Genomic DNA, 16525 nt, shown 5'->3' with positions numbered 1-16525 from the left:
CTGGGATAGTATTACAATTGTACTCATGAATGGATCACATTCAGCCTCCTCCAATTAGACGGAAGAAGGTGAAGCATTTCTCCTGTTTGGAATTACTTTCTATTCCATGTGTAAGACACTGATAATACAAATACCATCATAGCTTTTAACTTATTTTTGGGGGGGTTGTGGTTGCAAATGTTTCAAAATTGATGACAAACCAAAAACTACCTTAACAGTTTTTATTACAAGGGACCTATGTTGTATAGGAATAGACTTTGTGGTTGAACTTTTGTAAAGAAAACACTACCAAAAAACAAAACGAAAGAAAAGACACCAGAGCAGAACTTATTAGCTGACATATGTACAGGTTCTTCTCAAAAGTTCTCAACAATTAATTCATCAAGTAGTATACGGTATATACCAGAGTTGGATATATTTACTTTCTCAGCATCATATACATGATAAACTTGGGAAAAATATCACTTTTAATATGGCAGCAAATTATCAAGAGACTAGAGAATTGTGCATAGCTGTAAAGAAATAGATGATAAATAATACATTTTAAAGACAAGAGTTAGCTGAAAGTGAACTCATATTTTATCCTAGTGGATCAAATCCATTATCCCAGTGGCAGGATGCATCAGAATACCAACATACTATACATGTGCTTTACATTTCACAGAATATAAACATACATCCAAGCAGCTGTCACTGCTCTGATGGACATTGAGTCTGATCACTTGGTTCCAGACACTCTGCCTCTACGGGCAGGTGGCTGGTCGGGATGCCTGCCGGAGGACGGACTTTTCTAATGGGGCTGAAACTGCGTGGAGATGAACCGGGAGATTGTGCAGGTGAGCGGACAGGACGCAGGGGAGGAGCTGGGAGCGGCTGTGGGAGAGGCTGTGCCAGTGGAGAGGGGCTGCGGGGGTATCTGCGTGGGGCAGACCAGATAGGCCGGTCGGTTCTGTTGGAGGATGCGGGGAGGACTGGAGCATAAGTAGCAGGGATACTCATTTCTGATTGGCTGACAGCATTGCCAGAACATTCTTCCAAACGCTCAAGAGTCTCCTGGAAATGATAAGAAACATATCATGAATTTACTCAGCAATTGTGTCATTGTATATTTGGTTCTTACTTTAGTGAAGTCATTATTTGTACAAACAAAGTAGCATATATCTGGCTTTAAAAATGCCCTTTAATAGTTTGTTGGACAGTCCATTTCTTGGGTCCCCAAGTAAAATAACAAGCAAAATCATATGAAATCAACTTTATTGTAATTCATCTATATATCTTGTAAACAGTTGAACAACATTATGTTTCTCACAGACCAGATGCTAAGCAGTGCAAATACACAACTAAAAGATAAAGTAAATGGTCAGCAAATAAAGAGAAGAAAACACACATAGAACAGACTAAAACAAAACATAAGTGCAGTGCATGTAGCTATGGTTCAAATAGTTATGGGACATAGATGTTAGGTGTATGATTACAGTATGTGCTGTAAATAAATAAATAAATAAATTTATTGGTCAATAAAATAAAAAAGTAAGGCAGAAACTGAATAAGTAGAGCAAACAGGTTAAGAGATAACTAAATAAGTACATGGATTATAAATAACTATGAGTACAATAAGGGCATAGTATTGAATTACCCAGTGACAATTGTCCTGCACAAATTGTAGGTGGAGTATCAAAAATGATTTGATTGAGCCTCATGAATATTTGGGAATGTGTTCTTGTTTCTCAAAGAATGACTCCAAATTACTTTTATGACCCACTTGACCCCTAGTACCATCAGAAGGTGGATATTTTTAAATGTTAGGGAAATAGTTTGAAAACTGTTGCAGTCAGCATAGAAAGTATGTCCAGACTTTCAGCCCAAAATGACTTTGGTTACACATACGTTTTTGTATGTAGTGTATGTGGTTTGTTGTACGTGTTGTGGAAATTTCTCCACAACTATAGATCAAGCCTACCTGATTTCCCGGCTTAAAGGGATATTTCAGTTTCTTTGAAGTGGGGTTGTATGAGTTTTAAATCACTAAGAATTGTTGGGGCCACAATAGATGCTGCTCAGCTCAGCTCCTTTAATGAGAAACTACAGTAAGAATCAGCACGCAAGCTAGGCTTCCTCTGCAGACGGTGTCATTTCTGCCACTTGATTTAGCAAATGTTGAAAGATTCTGACCTGAGCGCTCACTTCAGTTTAGCTGTAAGCTCTACTTGGATTTTTTTCTGCACTTTACTTTGCCGCCAGAAATGGTAGCCTAGCTTGCATGCTGATTCTCCCTGCAGTTTCTCATTAAAGGTGCTGAGCTGAGCAGCATCTATTGTGGCCCAGACAATTACTAGTGATTTAAACTCAAACAACCCCACTTAAAAAAAACCTGAAATTTCCCTTTAAGTTACTTTCTAAATATATGAAGTGAGTTGTACCCTTAAAGCTTCATATTTCTTAGGTACAAGTGACATTCATAAGGTGTTCTGATCTTAAAATTGACAATAAAATCCTAATGTCTTGCCTTAAGCACATTGTTTAGATAAAGGCATTTCTTTAGAGTTATCAGGGTAACCTTCCTGCACAGACATGTCTGTATCCTCAACTATGCTCCCTTTCATGGAGTCCCTCACTTTTTCTTTTTATGAGATTTAATTCAGTAAAGCAGCTCGTACTACTGTTTTGCAGATGACACACAAATGTACCTGCTGTTCAAACAGAAATGACACTTAGACTGTCTGAAGGACATCAAAGCTTGGATTGCCTTATTCTTTTAAAATGATAAAGGAAGTAAATCTGAGTTCCTGATATTTGAGCCAGTGCTGCCAGTGTTAAATCTAATGCCGCTCATCTGAAGCCGTATTAAAGCTTGTATGGGTCTCGCCCTGGGATACATTGCAGAAATGCTAATAAATTATGAGATATGTTGCAGCCTTAGATCCTCAGGTGGAGCACTTTTGGTCGTTCCAAAGTCGAGGCTCAAATCCAAAGGGGATCGTGTTTTCTCCGTCAGAGCTCTTCGACTTTGGAACGACCTCCCTGAGGAGATAAGGCACGCAGAGTCAGTGACATCTTTTAAATCTCTTCTTGAAACCCATTTTTACAGACTTGCTTTTATTTGACTTTATCTTTCTGACCGCTTTTACTTCTATTTTCTTATCAATTTTAGTTTTTATCCAACTAATTAATTGTATTTAATTTTATTTGATAATTTTATTTGATTATTTATTGTTTTAATTTATTATTATTATTACTTTACTTTTATTATTTTAATGTTCCTTATTCATCCTTTGCACTTTTTCTAATTTTACGGATGTGATGTTGTCCTTTTACTCTGAAAACCTTTTTTATTGCCCTTTTAATGCTTTTATCTACTTCTCCATTTTTGTTTTTTATTTATTTATTTATTTGTATCTATTTACCCTTAAAAACCTCTAAACAATGATTTACTGGTCCATTTTCACACCACTCCATACTGTTTAATTGACGTGTATTCCCTTTAACCTCTTGCGTTGCATTTTGTTTTGCATTGATCAAATTTTCTCCTCCCTGTCTGTCAAATTTTTTACTCTGATATTTGATACGCTTTGTATGTCAAAGCACTTTATAAACATTTGTTTTTAAAGGTGCTATATAAATAAAGTTATTATTATTATTATTATTATTATTATTATTATTATTATTATTATTATTATTATTATTGTTGTTATTGTTACTATTATTATTCCATTGAGGCCTGTGTAAAACCATGTGTAAAACCCACTGCAGACCATAAGTGTGATACGAAAAGATAAGATAAGATAAGATAGTCCTTTATTTGAACTAAACTATATATAATATAGTATAACTGGCAAAGGTAGCCAAATAGACAGTATCAGTAGATTAACCCAGTCAAATTAGTTATCATAGTGTGGCTAACATTAGCAGAGCTAACACCACCAGCATTCGGTCCTCCTGCAGGTCAACATCTACCCACTTGCGCTGGTTACAAATGGCTCCAGTTTAGCAGTTATGTCAGTTAACTCGGTCGAAGCAGATGGCTGTCTAACATGAGTCTGGTTCTGCTCAAGGTTCCTGCCTGTTAAAAGGAAGTTTTTCCTAGCTGTTGGAACTAGCTAACTTGCAATTGAATTTGGTACAAATATACTGTTATATAGCCTAATAGGTTTATGACTAATTTCTTGAACAGTCTTTGCATAATAAAATGCTCATCATAAATGGTGAACATTATGAAGAGTAAACTGAACCAGCTGAACATTAACATGTTGACAGCAAACATTTACTTTTTGTTAAGTTACAGGGCTAAATGATGCTAAATAGAACATTTGAAAACAGTTTAAGTGACTTACATCTTCATTGAGAACATAAAGAGGCATAGGGCTCCTTCTGCCAAGTGTAGATGGTTTGGGAACAACATCAACTGCAAAAGAAACATTTGTATAAAGGCACTATTGGTTTACATCCAACTTATTGGACTACTTTATGATGTGTTCAAATATTTGTAAGTGTTGCTTTACATTTTTTTAAGTTTACAAATATGTAATTAAACAGGACGATCAACTGTAAGTGTTCTTACCATCGTGACCATTTTCAATCTGCTCCATATAGACTGGTGCTCTTTGGGGGACAGGTCGATGTTTCTTTCTAAAGCAGGGAGAAAGATAGAGCCTTAAACATTTACAAATCTTCTGTAAAGTTGCACTTTGTAAAAGTGACAGGTCCCAGCGCTGACTGTTTTTTTCACTAAATATTCAAGTAGTGTAGCACTGTTGAGCTGATTAAGATTCTTGTCACATCCAAGAGAGCATTTTTAAAAGCTAATGAGTGAGAGGAAGAGAGAGAGAGAGAGAGAGAGAGAGAGAGAGAGAGAGAGAGAGAGAGAGAGAGAGAGAGAGAGAGTAAAAAAGAAAGTGGAAGAAAGAAATGGGCAGTGAAGACAAAAGAGAGGTAAAAGAGGAATTAAAAGAAAGTGCAAGTCTTACTTGGATGGTTTCCAACAGGCACACACCGTCACCAGGGTGATTAGGAGGAATATTCCGCCAGTGGACAGGATGATGTATAGTGAGCTCCGTCCTAGACCAGAGTGAAACAGTGAGGCAGACAAGAAAGCAAAGAGAAAAAGACAGATTTGTCAGTAACAGCAGGACATTGCTATTTTCCTACACTGACTTGCACTTGTCCTTCTTATATAGCTTTGAGGCTTGACCTGCACTTCCATAATATTTAGACTGCAGAAAATAAAGTTTGGAAAATCAAAAGACAAAAAATGTGGTAGTCTGATAGTCTGTCTTTTTTTTAGGTTGTAAGCTTTTACTGAAACATAGGGAGGATCATGCAGGGCATTTGAAATGTTTTTCTCTATGTCGTCTGCCAACTCTTTTGAGTGTGTTTGCATGTGAAGAAGCACATTAGGGTAGTCCCTTTGGAACTTTGTTGCCATCCTGCTAAGCATGCAGTGGGAACAGAGAGCAGTTTAAAGGGCCTGTTGCTGTCTTGTCATGCAGCACATCACAGTACAGTAATAATGAAGTGAGGATTACTGAGGTCCACTGAGGCAGAGCGTACTCCCCACCTGACTCCTTTTTCTGTTCTGTCCTCATAAATATCTGTCCATTCATTGGATTAGACAGCCTCGCCCTCTCTCTCAGCCTGACGTGGTGCTTTACTGGCTCCCAATAACAGCCACTGTGGGCCAGATCTGCTGCTCTCGGCCTGGATTTGCACTTGTTGTAAACAACATTGTTTGGGAGGCAGGCATGCTTGTGTATGGGTCCGTATGAGATGATAATTGCTTCTGCTCGCTGCTGAGAATGGATGGCTGTTGAACAATGAGATGAAATATGCACAGTTTTCATAATTAGATTCTCAGGGTATTACACATGGTTGGTATTAATTTGACCTAGAAACTAGGGATTTAACTAATAATTATATTTTCTCAAGTAGCCTACTGAAGCTGAGTAACATTTTGTAGAACTATTACTGTACATAAAAAAAAATATTTTACAGTGCATTAAGTAAAATCAATGTCTCTACAGAGGGTAAAATGGTCCTTCTTTACCCCCATTACACTGCCTTGACCTCTACTATGTAATTTGGCAGATCAATATTTTAAAGGTCCCATATAATGGTATCATCAGCTGTTTACAACATGTCCTAGTTATCTTTTAAGGGGGGTGGGGTGCAAACAGGTGCAGATAGATGCAGGGGTGGAAAAACCCCAAAACAAAAATGGCGAGCAATCCAGAAGAAACCACATCAGTTCATTACACATCTGATCTGACCCCAAGAGGGAGGAGTCAACTGCTGTTGTGCGGCAGCCATGGTCACAACAGCATGTCTCTGAGTGGTATGGTAACATTTGAGTGTTATAACTACCTTTTTGCTTTTCATGTGTAACTTTATATGGAAGGCCTTAAGCGGTTGGTACAAACAAACAAATTAGCACCAACTGTAGCTGGCTTGTTAATGCTAAAAAAACAACCACTGTTTTCTTTGGTTGTCTGCTGCTAGGACAGAATATAGACATTGTGTCAGTTTTTGCAAACAACAACAGAGCTGTTGGCGTGTTTAGCTGTAACCTTTGACATCTTGACTCTGCAACCCTGAAGCAAAATCACAGTTGCATAGGAGGAAGCGGCATTACTCAAGAAGTGGAAGTAGTTTTGTATGCATTACTATGCAAACCACTCCTGTTATTATGTCAGCATAAGAACAAATTCAAATAGGCTCGTAGGATCTATTTTTCCAAGCAGGTGAGCTACAGAAGCAATTCAGAAGCTTTTTCACTTCCATTTTCACATTCTCAGGTTGCTATGTAGATAACTAATTTATGTTCAGATAAGGAAAATCATGTTTTTCATTATATGGGACCTTTAATACAATTCAATCAATATTTAGTTATATTATGACAAATCACAACATAGTTATCTCAAGACACTTTTACAAAAATAGCAGGTCTAGACAATATTCTTTGTTAAATTATTAACAAAGATCCAACATTAAGACAGGAGCAATCAAGATCCAATCCTATTTTACAGTCTGTCTTATCTCATCTTAATCCACCATGAGCAGATCACTTTGTAACATTTAGAAGGTTACAGCAGCAAGGAAAAACTTCCTTTTAACAGGCAGAAACTTGAGCTGAACCAGACTCATGTTAGACAGCCATCTGCCTCGACCGAGTAGGGGCTGGAAAGAGGGATAGAGGGAGATGAAGAGAGAAAGAGAGATGATAGTGGTGAGACGGACAGTAGTAGTTGTAGCAGCTGAAGTCTGGAATGTCCACAGCAGCAGGACATCTACGGCAGCGACTTAGAGGAACCTATGAGACATTGAAGCTCAGGGACTCCAGAAAGGTCTATGGTTAATGACTTTAATGGGGCAGGAAGAGTTAAATTAAGTGATGGGCAGAAAGAGGGAAGAGATAGGATCCCAGTGTGTCAGTTTCCCCCAGCAGTCTAAGCCTATAGAAGCATAACTAAGAGCTGGTCCAAACCTGAGGAAAGTTTTAAGCCTACTGTTAAAAGTAGATAGGTTGTCTGCCTCCCAGACCCTGATTGGTAGATGATTCCAAAAGAGGGCTGGCTGATAACTGAAGGCTCGACCTCCCATACTATAGGGTACTATGAGCTCTTTAAGGTGCAAAGGTGCCTGGCCATTAAGAGCTTTGTAGGTCATATGAAGGATTTAAAATTCTATTCTAGATTTGTTGGGGAGCCAGTGTAGAGAAGCCAACACTAGAGAGATGTGCTCTTTCTTCCTCTCATCAGTAGTCGAGCTGCAGCGTTTTGAACTAGCTGAAGACTCTTTGGAGACTATTAGGGCCGACTGATAAAATGGAATTACAGTAATCCAACCTGGAGGTAACAAAAGCATGGACCAGTTTTTCTGCATCACTCTGAGACCGGATGTGTCTCATTTTTATAATATTGCGCAAGTGACAAAAGGCTGTCCTAGAAATTTGATGAATGTGGGAGTTGAAGGACAAATCCTAAACAAATAGGACTCCCAGATTCCTAACTGATGTTGTCTAGGGCAGTTAAATTATCAGAAATAGTCTCTGAGGTGTTTGGGGGCAATAACAAGAACTTCAGTTTTTACTGAGTTTAGCAGTAATTATATTGTTATTTCATTTAGGTTTTCATAGCTGTAGGTAAACTTCAACAGTTTTCATAATCTACAATGGATACATTACATGCACCTAAATCAAGTACAAAGTTAATTCAGCTCCCACTTTGTTGCATAATGATTATTTCCTAATTTAAATTATACAATATAAAAACTGTGAAACTAACCTACCTTGCCTCTTTATCCAGAATTCTTACTTTAACACTTCATATTTAACATTTTACTGATGACACTGTCCTCTACTTGTAGTGAAATATTTTGCCATATATGGCGGCCATGTTTTGTTGACATTATGCACAGGGTAGGAAGCTCATATTCTGCCACAACTTCATACTGCTGTGTGTCCAGGTTGTAAGTCTTATAAACACAGAAAGTCTTATCAATTGTTGTCATATCACTGTTTTTTAACTGATCAGGGAATGAAAAAAGTTGATCAAGAATTGCCACATTGGGCAAATTTCAAGCTAAAAAAATGTATATTCAACAACATATTAGCTTGTTGCGAGCTCCCAACCGAAAACAGACGATTATAGGATTCTGACACTCATCAACTTACATTAACATTAGCTAGCAAGTGGATGATTGCCAATATCACCTTTGAAATGAAGAGGGAAGGGCAGAATCTGTTGCCTGATTAAAGCTTCAGAGCTATCTATGTTGTCACACAGTAATGTATGGGTTAATAAAACATGTTGTTTCCTTAGAAGTATTGCCTAATGTCCCTTCAGACTTCTACCATCCATTGATTTTTAACACAACTTTAACCTGGAATAAAGTGGTCCCACTTTATAGCAGCATTTTAATTCCCACCCTGAGCATGTCTTTAGGGGAAAATGATCACCATATAAAAACAGTCAACTATTACTGGTGGATCCAAATTCTTATCCACATCTAAAAGTAAACCATTCTGCTGTACCATGTCTCTTTATCCTTAAAGAGCAGGTATAACTTGAGATCCTACCGGTGTAACATGCCACCTACTGTAGACAGTGAGCCGGACAGGTACGCTCTTCATGCTGCTGATAGGGTTCCCCACGGTGCACGTGTAAACGTCATCATCTGACATCAGGACGCGAGCGATGGTCAGCACCTTTTGGTCGTGTGAAAGCAGCAGGCGAGTGTCATTGGTGAGCACCTTGCCTCCTTTCAGCCAACCATAGATGGGCTTTGTACCGTTGTCGTGGGTACAGTGGAGGTGAAAGAACTCGCTGTACTCCAAGACGGATGAGGCCATCATCTGGATGTAAGGTTTCGACACCGGAACTGAGGAGGATAAGAGACAAGGCTTTGGATTAAAATTCTAAGATACAGTATGAGTAAGTTGTTGAACAGAACTTATAATAAAAGGAAAGCTGATAAAAAGATACCAGTAAGATATTTGAAAAGAACACCGCCAACACAATGAATCACCCTGTATCATATTACAATTACACTCTCTGGGGTAAAATGATGCTCTTTCAACTTGTATTGCTCTTTCAACTTATATTGATTTTCTTTTAGCTCATACTCCTCTTCAGAGTCTTGCTCAGACTGCTTAGATGTTTTGATAGATGAGAGAGCCCAGCTTTTTAAAGCAGTTTTTTTTTTTATCATGGTGACCCTTGTGGAGAAGGAGGGGGGTTGTTGTAACTATTCCCACAGTGTCTTGTACGGGGGTTAGAAGTGTCTCCTAATGAAAAATCAGATCCTGCCCTGTTTTGTATTCAAACCTCTATAAAACTGTAAAATGTAAACTTGGGCCATTTTGGCTTGTGTAGAGGCGCCTCAGTATCTCTTTCAGTCTATTTCAAAACCAGCTGTAAACACACTCAAAGAAATAATTTGTTGGGTGAACGCAATAAAATTATGGAAAGAATTTCCACCTAATTAAAAGACTTTCATTTTGCGAGACACAATTTTGTTGAACCAACTGTAAATATGTTGAGTGAACATAAAGTATTGAGTATTATTTGCAATGTTTGGGTCCAACTTAATTTTGAATGGTACAATAACGCTAATTAATCATGCTGACTGAACAAAACTAAAGTAAGTTCAATCCATCCATTATCTTACAATGTTACAATGTTATAATGTCATTCAGCAGACGCTTTTATCCAAAGCGACGTACATACGAGAACAAGAACAACACAAGCAAAGAATTAGACAAGAGGTAACAAGATCAGTACGGGTAACAAAGTGCTTCAAGTCCATTTAGGTGCAGGTATCTTGACCGCTTATCTCGTTCGGGGTTGCGGGGAGCTGACTTCGGGCGGAAGGCAGACAACTATTCACGCACACACACACCTATGGGCAATTTAGAGAGACCAATTAACCTGGTGAGCATGTTTTTGGCATGTTCAAGGAAGCCGGAGGACCTGGAGAGAACCCACGCATGCACAAGGAGAACATGCAAACTTCACACAGAAAGGCACCTGACTCGGACCCCGAACCTTCTAACTCTGAGGCAACAGTGCTACCCACTGCATCACTGTGCAGCCCGTATGTGCAGTCATCAGAAATAATTTGAACTGTGAGACAAACGTTTATATCATTTTTTGAAAATAAACTCTCAAATAGTAATTACTGAAAAAATAACATATTTTTGACATATCAAGAATGTTTACATTTAGCAGTTTAAACGTGCCAACTTAGTTTACCCCCAGTTGGTGTCAAGTTTGGAAAAAGACCAAAAAACAGACAGGGTTTGTTGGAATAGAACTCTATTCCCCAGAGAAGGCAAACAATGACAAACGAAAAATATGGAACTTAACCAGGGGTGCATCTCGCTCGGCTGGAAGTGAAGCTTTCAGCAGTGTGACTGCCCCCTGGTGGCTGGCTGAAGTATAGGTCAAAAAATCCGTCTCCCTGCAGTCAAACTTTAAAAATAAAGACACGTAGTACGAATGTTTCTCACATCCGTATGCTGTGGTGATATGTTGTTAGTATTTGACTGTTTTGTGTTCAAGTCCTCTTTTTTCTGAAAAGTTTATTTTTCATTAGTTATTAAAGTTTAAAAAACGTGGTTTCATTTCCGGGTTTCCTTCGATTCACAGCCGCCGTATATGGAAACTTCAGAGGACACACAGCGTGTTATGACGCTATGCTGTAGGGCGGAGCTTGTCACAGTGGCTTCGCAGGCTCTGGCTGCACAATGGCTGCACCCAGGAGCGGGATTTTTTGGCTTCAGAACCGTACAAAGGGAAGAGGCGGAGCAACACTGTCCATTTTTATTTACAGTCTATGATCTTATCTTGGTAGCCTTTAAAATAAGTGCTTAATGATTAAGACTTTTCTCCACCATGGATGTTGCACGTTACTGCCACTTCTGCTCTGGAGAGGTATTGCAGATGGGATTCCTACCTAAACCCTTTAGGTTGTGTTGACATAAAACAATCTTGTAGTTTTAACGATTTTGCATGTAATGTTAAAACTACATGATTTAACAATGTTTAACCACTAAACATGAATTAATGCAATATAAGCTACATGTTGTACTAATGTTGATAAAACAGACACTCATGTTACTTTTTTAGAGTGCAAGAGCTCCAAGGAAATTGATGCTTACCATCCACAGTAAGCTCAATGTAGTGCTCTCCAGTAAAGGTGTCATCTGTAATGGAGATCTCCACCTCATATGCCCCTTCGTCCGTCAGCTGCAGGTTGTGAAGCAGCAGCGAACCATTCTCGAACACCAGAATACGGTTGCGGTACTCCGGCCTCAGGTTCCCTATGATGTCTGTTCCAATGGACTGAACAACAGTGATCGGCTTCTCTTTCTCCCTCTTTATCTGCCACTTGATCACAGGCTTGTCTGAGCTACTACTGGAGTAGCTAACAGACAGGAGGGCTTCTCTGCCCACAGTGCCCCTCACCAGCTGGGTTTGGGTGGTCACGTTCACAGATGACACCTCACCTTGAGGAAAGCAAACAGAGGTGAGGGCTTGAAAATGGGTAACAGAAAAAGGAATACAAGGATAATAGGAGTAAACAAAGACAGGCCCTCTGCAGCTTCTAATGCTCTGCCAGTCATCACAGACGAGAGGAATCAACAATTGAGTGAAACAATACAGGGCTTATGCAAAACACGCTAATTACTGCTACACTAATTACTACTATTACAACAATAACAAGAATAATTGAAAACTCAGAGCAGACCGGGCTCATGGTTACAAATTTCCCGCAAAATAACAAAGTGTTTTATGCAGGTACAACATATGACAACATACTGTATATACAATGCAAGGATTGAATTCTCAAGTCTAATACAGCATAAAAATTGAATTGTAGCAAAGTGTTCAGAGGCTGTTTTTCTGCACACTTACTGATAAGTGACAAGGAAAAGTAATTTCCTTGTCACTTATTTTATAAACAAGTTTAACTTCTTTCCTGATTCCTGATTCTTTCCTGAAGTTTACATTTGGGAATAAAATGTTATTATACAGTATTTGAGTTAAACCATTTTTTTGTTGGGTTCACATTTTAAAGTGTAAATATGGTATTGTATATACATTTAATTTCCTTAACTGCTAAAAATACATCAATTTGAATGGAAGGAATAAATGAACCAAAACATTTCCTACTGAATTTATTTGAAGAAGAGAAACACTTTCTCTTCAATCCTTGGTCAAAGTTACAGATTTAGTTTATAATCATTTGATGCATTTTCCACATTAAACAGCCCCTGTGTCCGATGCAGTGAAACAAAACTCATGCACATGCTTCTTTAACTCCAGCTCATGATGGCTAATCTTCTCTTGATCACTAATCTGTTTCTCAGGAACTCTTCATGACCCCTTGCTGTGAACAAGTAATACACTAATTTTGATTTGTGTCCTTCAATTATCCCACACCTCCCATGGGGATAAGGTATGACAATGTGGGGCACATTTCATTCTTTATAGAAGAGCCCTGTCTGGGAAACCAAACACAGCAGAGCTATTATGTTCACAGTGGAGGTTCCTATAACTCAGCTGTAGCCGAACACATGGAAGTTCAAACACTGGCTGTGTGCCTGAGAGGGGCATCCTACTGTTAGGGCCTCAGCGGCGGAAAGATCAACCTCCAAGAGAGGGAGGAGAGGGAAAGCTGGCACTGTTCACTATTCTCTGCAGCGAGGCAGTTAGCAGGGCATCGCCTCATTGCCTTGGTAACCATTTGGTCCGCCTGACAGGGGTTGCCAAGGCGATAAGACAAAGGGCACGATTGTTGGAACTAGTTTTCTCGCTCGAAAAGAGCCAGAGAGCGTTAGAGAGAAAGTCTTTGTCACTGGTGAAGTTGGAGATTGACACAGGACCCAGTGACTCTACCTAAACTGGCCTTACTGCATTTACTTGGTCCATGGCGTAAAATTGAATGACACATTTAAACTACAACAACAGCATTTCCCAAACTCACCTCATTTAAAAGTTGAAGCTACCCACACACAAAAAAAAGATCTGCCATTCTCTAACTCCATAAAAGTTCATATACTCATACTTAACCTGCACATCCCCTCCTCAACTACCAACAATAGCCTCTTCACGTCCTTTTAGATGGCAACGAGGGTCAAATACAGAGTGCGACCCATGAACAAATCCATTGTGTGTCAGACAGTGGATCACAAGGACAAGAAATAACATCCATGACTAATTCAACCTGGATTAACTTTGCCACAAAGGGCAGAAAACTGAGTTTACACTTTTGAAATTAGTTTCACGAAATCAAAGCAACAAAGTAAGACTTTAAGTCAGGCAAATATCTGTTTATTTAAATCACAATTACCTATAATGGGCATAGTCTAGTTTTTCTTTGCTTGATAGAATTGCAGTTAAGAAGTTTTGTTCTCTGTTCAAAATAGAAACGTTTCGGTGAGACTTACCTGTGAGCAAAAGGAGGAGGAGGAGGCCAAAGAGTGTCGGTAGAGGAGGAATGTCAGTAAAACTGTCGCTTGTAGAGGAGGTCTTCCTCTCTGCCTTCATCTTGTGTCCTGGGCAGAGTCTTTCTCCCACTTGGTGAGCATGGTTTATCCACCCCGAGCACGTTTCTGCTGCTCAACACTCTCTCCTCTGCCTGCCTGCCTGCAACACTGGCCTCTGCCTGGTCACACTGAGCCCCACTCTCCTCACAGCACCCCAGTCACTGCCAACAACGGCCAACTGTGTATGTGTGTGACTGTGTGCATGTGTGTGTTTGTGTGTGACACAGCGGCAGTGTAACTGAGGTTCTCTCTTCCAGTCCACTTTGTCCTTTCAGAGAGGAGCTCAAAGAAAATAGTGTTTTTCTTTGTAGAGGGTTATTTATCTTAAAGTGTTTGTTCTGTGTAAAAAAGCAGGGCAAAAAAGTTGATGCAAGTAAGCCATCAAAAAGTTCATTTCTACACTGAGTTGAGCTTCTTTGCAAGAATTCCTGCTGGGGATGAATTACTGTACTTCAACCAAAGCAGCAGCTCAAAGAGGAGCCTGCTTAAAGCCTTCAAATGGGAAGCTCTGTTTGGAAAAACATCTCACTTCCCCCCTCCTTGGCCCACTTTTGTCACATTGTGCAAACTCTTCTCTAGACTGGAGCCTCACAATAAACTCCACAATTTGGCACTTGGCAACCGACCCTGCTGTTAACCCACACAAAAACCACATCCAACCTCAAAATATTTTGCTGATATTGTGCCTTTTTGAAGGCTACATACTGATGTATGAGCAACAAAGAAGACATCAAATATGAAAAAATAGTGCATGTACCCAGTTTGTCCCTAAGGTGGCGTAGAAGACACATTTAGGCACTGAAATGAGGGAGAAATCAGCTGAAGGAAATGCTTTAAGAGAAGCTGCAAATCACAGCCATGTTGTGATGTTAGAGTTGCTATTTCAAATAACTGATATGCACATGACAAACAGAGCAGTCCAACAGTAAAAAGCACAATCTCAGATCAAAAATTGAAGTTATAAGAGCTTAAATATTTATGCTTGACTGCTAATTTTTTAAGTCTCTTGTAACTGTCACTCTGTCTTAATCACACTTGCTGCCATATTTTAAACCCACATATGTTGCATCAGTTGTCCTCACTGTGTCTGAGAGATAGAGGCATTAGCTTGTATGCACTGATGACTCAATTGCTTTATAAGTAATTCGCCCACTTTGGAAAGCTGTCTTTTGTTAAGATATTTTTAAGAGCATTTTGTTTGACAACAAAGGAAGGTTTTATGCAGAGGAGGAAGCATGGAGCATAGAAAAAAGAAGAAGAAAAAAAAAAAAGGCTGCAAGAATGTGGGAACAGCTGCTCTTCAGCAGTGCTCTCCCAGGGCCTGGACCCTCTTTGGAGTGGGCCATCAAAGCCAATCCTCTCCCCTCCACCTCTGCCCTTGGTAAAAGCTGCCCCCCTGCTTCCTCTCATCTTCTAACACACTCTAAATCAAGGGGGGACTATGGACTAGAGTCCATAAAAGAGGAGGAGAAAGGGAGCACAGACAGACAGGGTTTGTGTCTTTGTCGGTTTTGATGCGTGAGCATGATGGAAACCTGTCATCTTTTTTGTCCACATCCACACTGTAGTCATGCTGTGTGACTTCAACACATTTTTTTTTTTTTTTAAAGTCCCATCCTTCATCTGCAATTCTTATTTCAGTGTAACTGATGGCTGTTTTGCAGCTGTGGCATTTAAGTGCACTTATTGTATCCCCTCATTACTGTGAAGTTGTGTAATCCTCTTAGTATTAAAGATAAATCACCTACTAAAATAGCAAGGCCACTGGCATAACCACTGGAAGCGGGTAATTGCACACCCTGCTGGTCGTTCTGTTTTTTTCACCTCTAATTATCACCCGGGAGACCACATCATTTTTTTTCTCACTGACAAGCAGTCTGAGAAAGTGAATAAACCAACCAAGCAGATCTTTCACATGATCAACACCTAAAATAGTCCACTTTCAGCCCAACGTTTTTCAAAGGGAAAGGACAGACCTGATATTCTCTGCTTCAACATGAGTAGTTTTAGGTTTATCGTGTCATATGAATTTTGCTTCGTGAAAGACCCCCAATCAACATTTTTTTCAGGCAGTTTTTTTAAACCTGTATTTCCCTCCCTCTCAGAATTCAATCTACAGCACCAAGTGGGTGTTGTGCTATGTTTGGAGGTGTGTAAAATATTGATTGCTCTCCCACAGTCATTAAAGAGATGGGAGACGTGGCCATGGCACCTTTGGGACTGAGTAGGATAAAAAAGAGAATAGGTACGTATAAAACCCATAGAGGATATTTATGAGAGCACGGTGGAGGAGGAGAATGAATGTCAGCCTGAGAAGGAAGTGCTTGCACTCTGGTTCTGCAAAAACCACTAAGAGTGAAGACTCATATTCATTGTCCTATCTCTACAGCTGGTGACAGCCGACAAACAGTGCGTGTGAGTGTGAGTTGGCATGTGAGTGCGAAGAGTGACTTGAGTGGGATTTGCATATTAAAGTATGAG

General features: G+C 39.5%; 1 protein-coding gene across 1 annotated transcript; it reads right to left on the bottom strand.

Annotated features, from left to right (window-relative positions):
- Positions 1-209: 209 nt before the first annotated feature.
- Positions 210-14174, bottom strand: hepacama (hepatic and glial cell adhesion molecule a). The gene is made up of 7 exons (XM_034701440.1): positions 13946-14174; positions 11654-12001; positions 9091-9372; positions 4965-5055; positions 4559-4626; positions 4332-4402; positions 210-1053 (listed from the first exon to the last, which is right to left on the bottom strand). The coding sequence occupies exons 1-7, from the start codon at positions 14043-14045 to the stop codon at positions 691-693; spliced, it is 1323 nt and encodes a 440-aa protein (XP_034557331.1). The 5' UTR covers positions 14046-14174; the 3' UTR covers positions 210-690.
- Positions 14175-16525: the final 2351 nt, after the last annotated feature.

This window comes from Notolabrus celidotus, chromosome 14 (assembly GCF_009762535.1).
Source record: "Notolabrus celidotus isolate fNotCel1 chromosome 14, fNotCel1.pri, whole genome shotgun sequence".
Taxonomy (NCBI): domain Eukaryota; kingdom Metazoa; phylum Chordata; class Actinopteri; order Labriformes; family Labridae; genus Notolabrus; species Notolabrus celidotus.
Note: the sequence above shows the minus strand (reverse complement) of the source record. Positions and strands in the feature narration are given on the sequence as shown.

What these genes read in the sequence shown, in the direction of transcription:
- hepacama (XM_034701440.1), bottom strand. Translation starts at nt 14,045, where the DNA reads ATGAAGGCAGAGAGGAAGACCTCCTCTACAAGCGACAGTTTTACTGAC. An exon ending in TGTCCGGCTCACTGTCTACA is followed by an intron (nt 5,056 to 9,090) that starts GTAGGTGGCATG and finishes ACTCTGGTCTAG; the next exon opens with GACGGAGCTCACTATACATC. An exon ending in GATTGAAAATGGTCACGATG is followed by an intron (nt 4,403 to 4,558) that starts GTAAGAACACTT and finishes TTTCTTTTGCAG; the next exon opens with TTGATGTTGTTCCCAAACCA.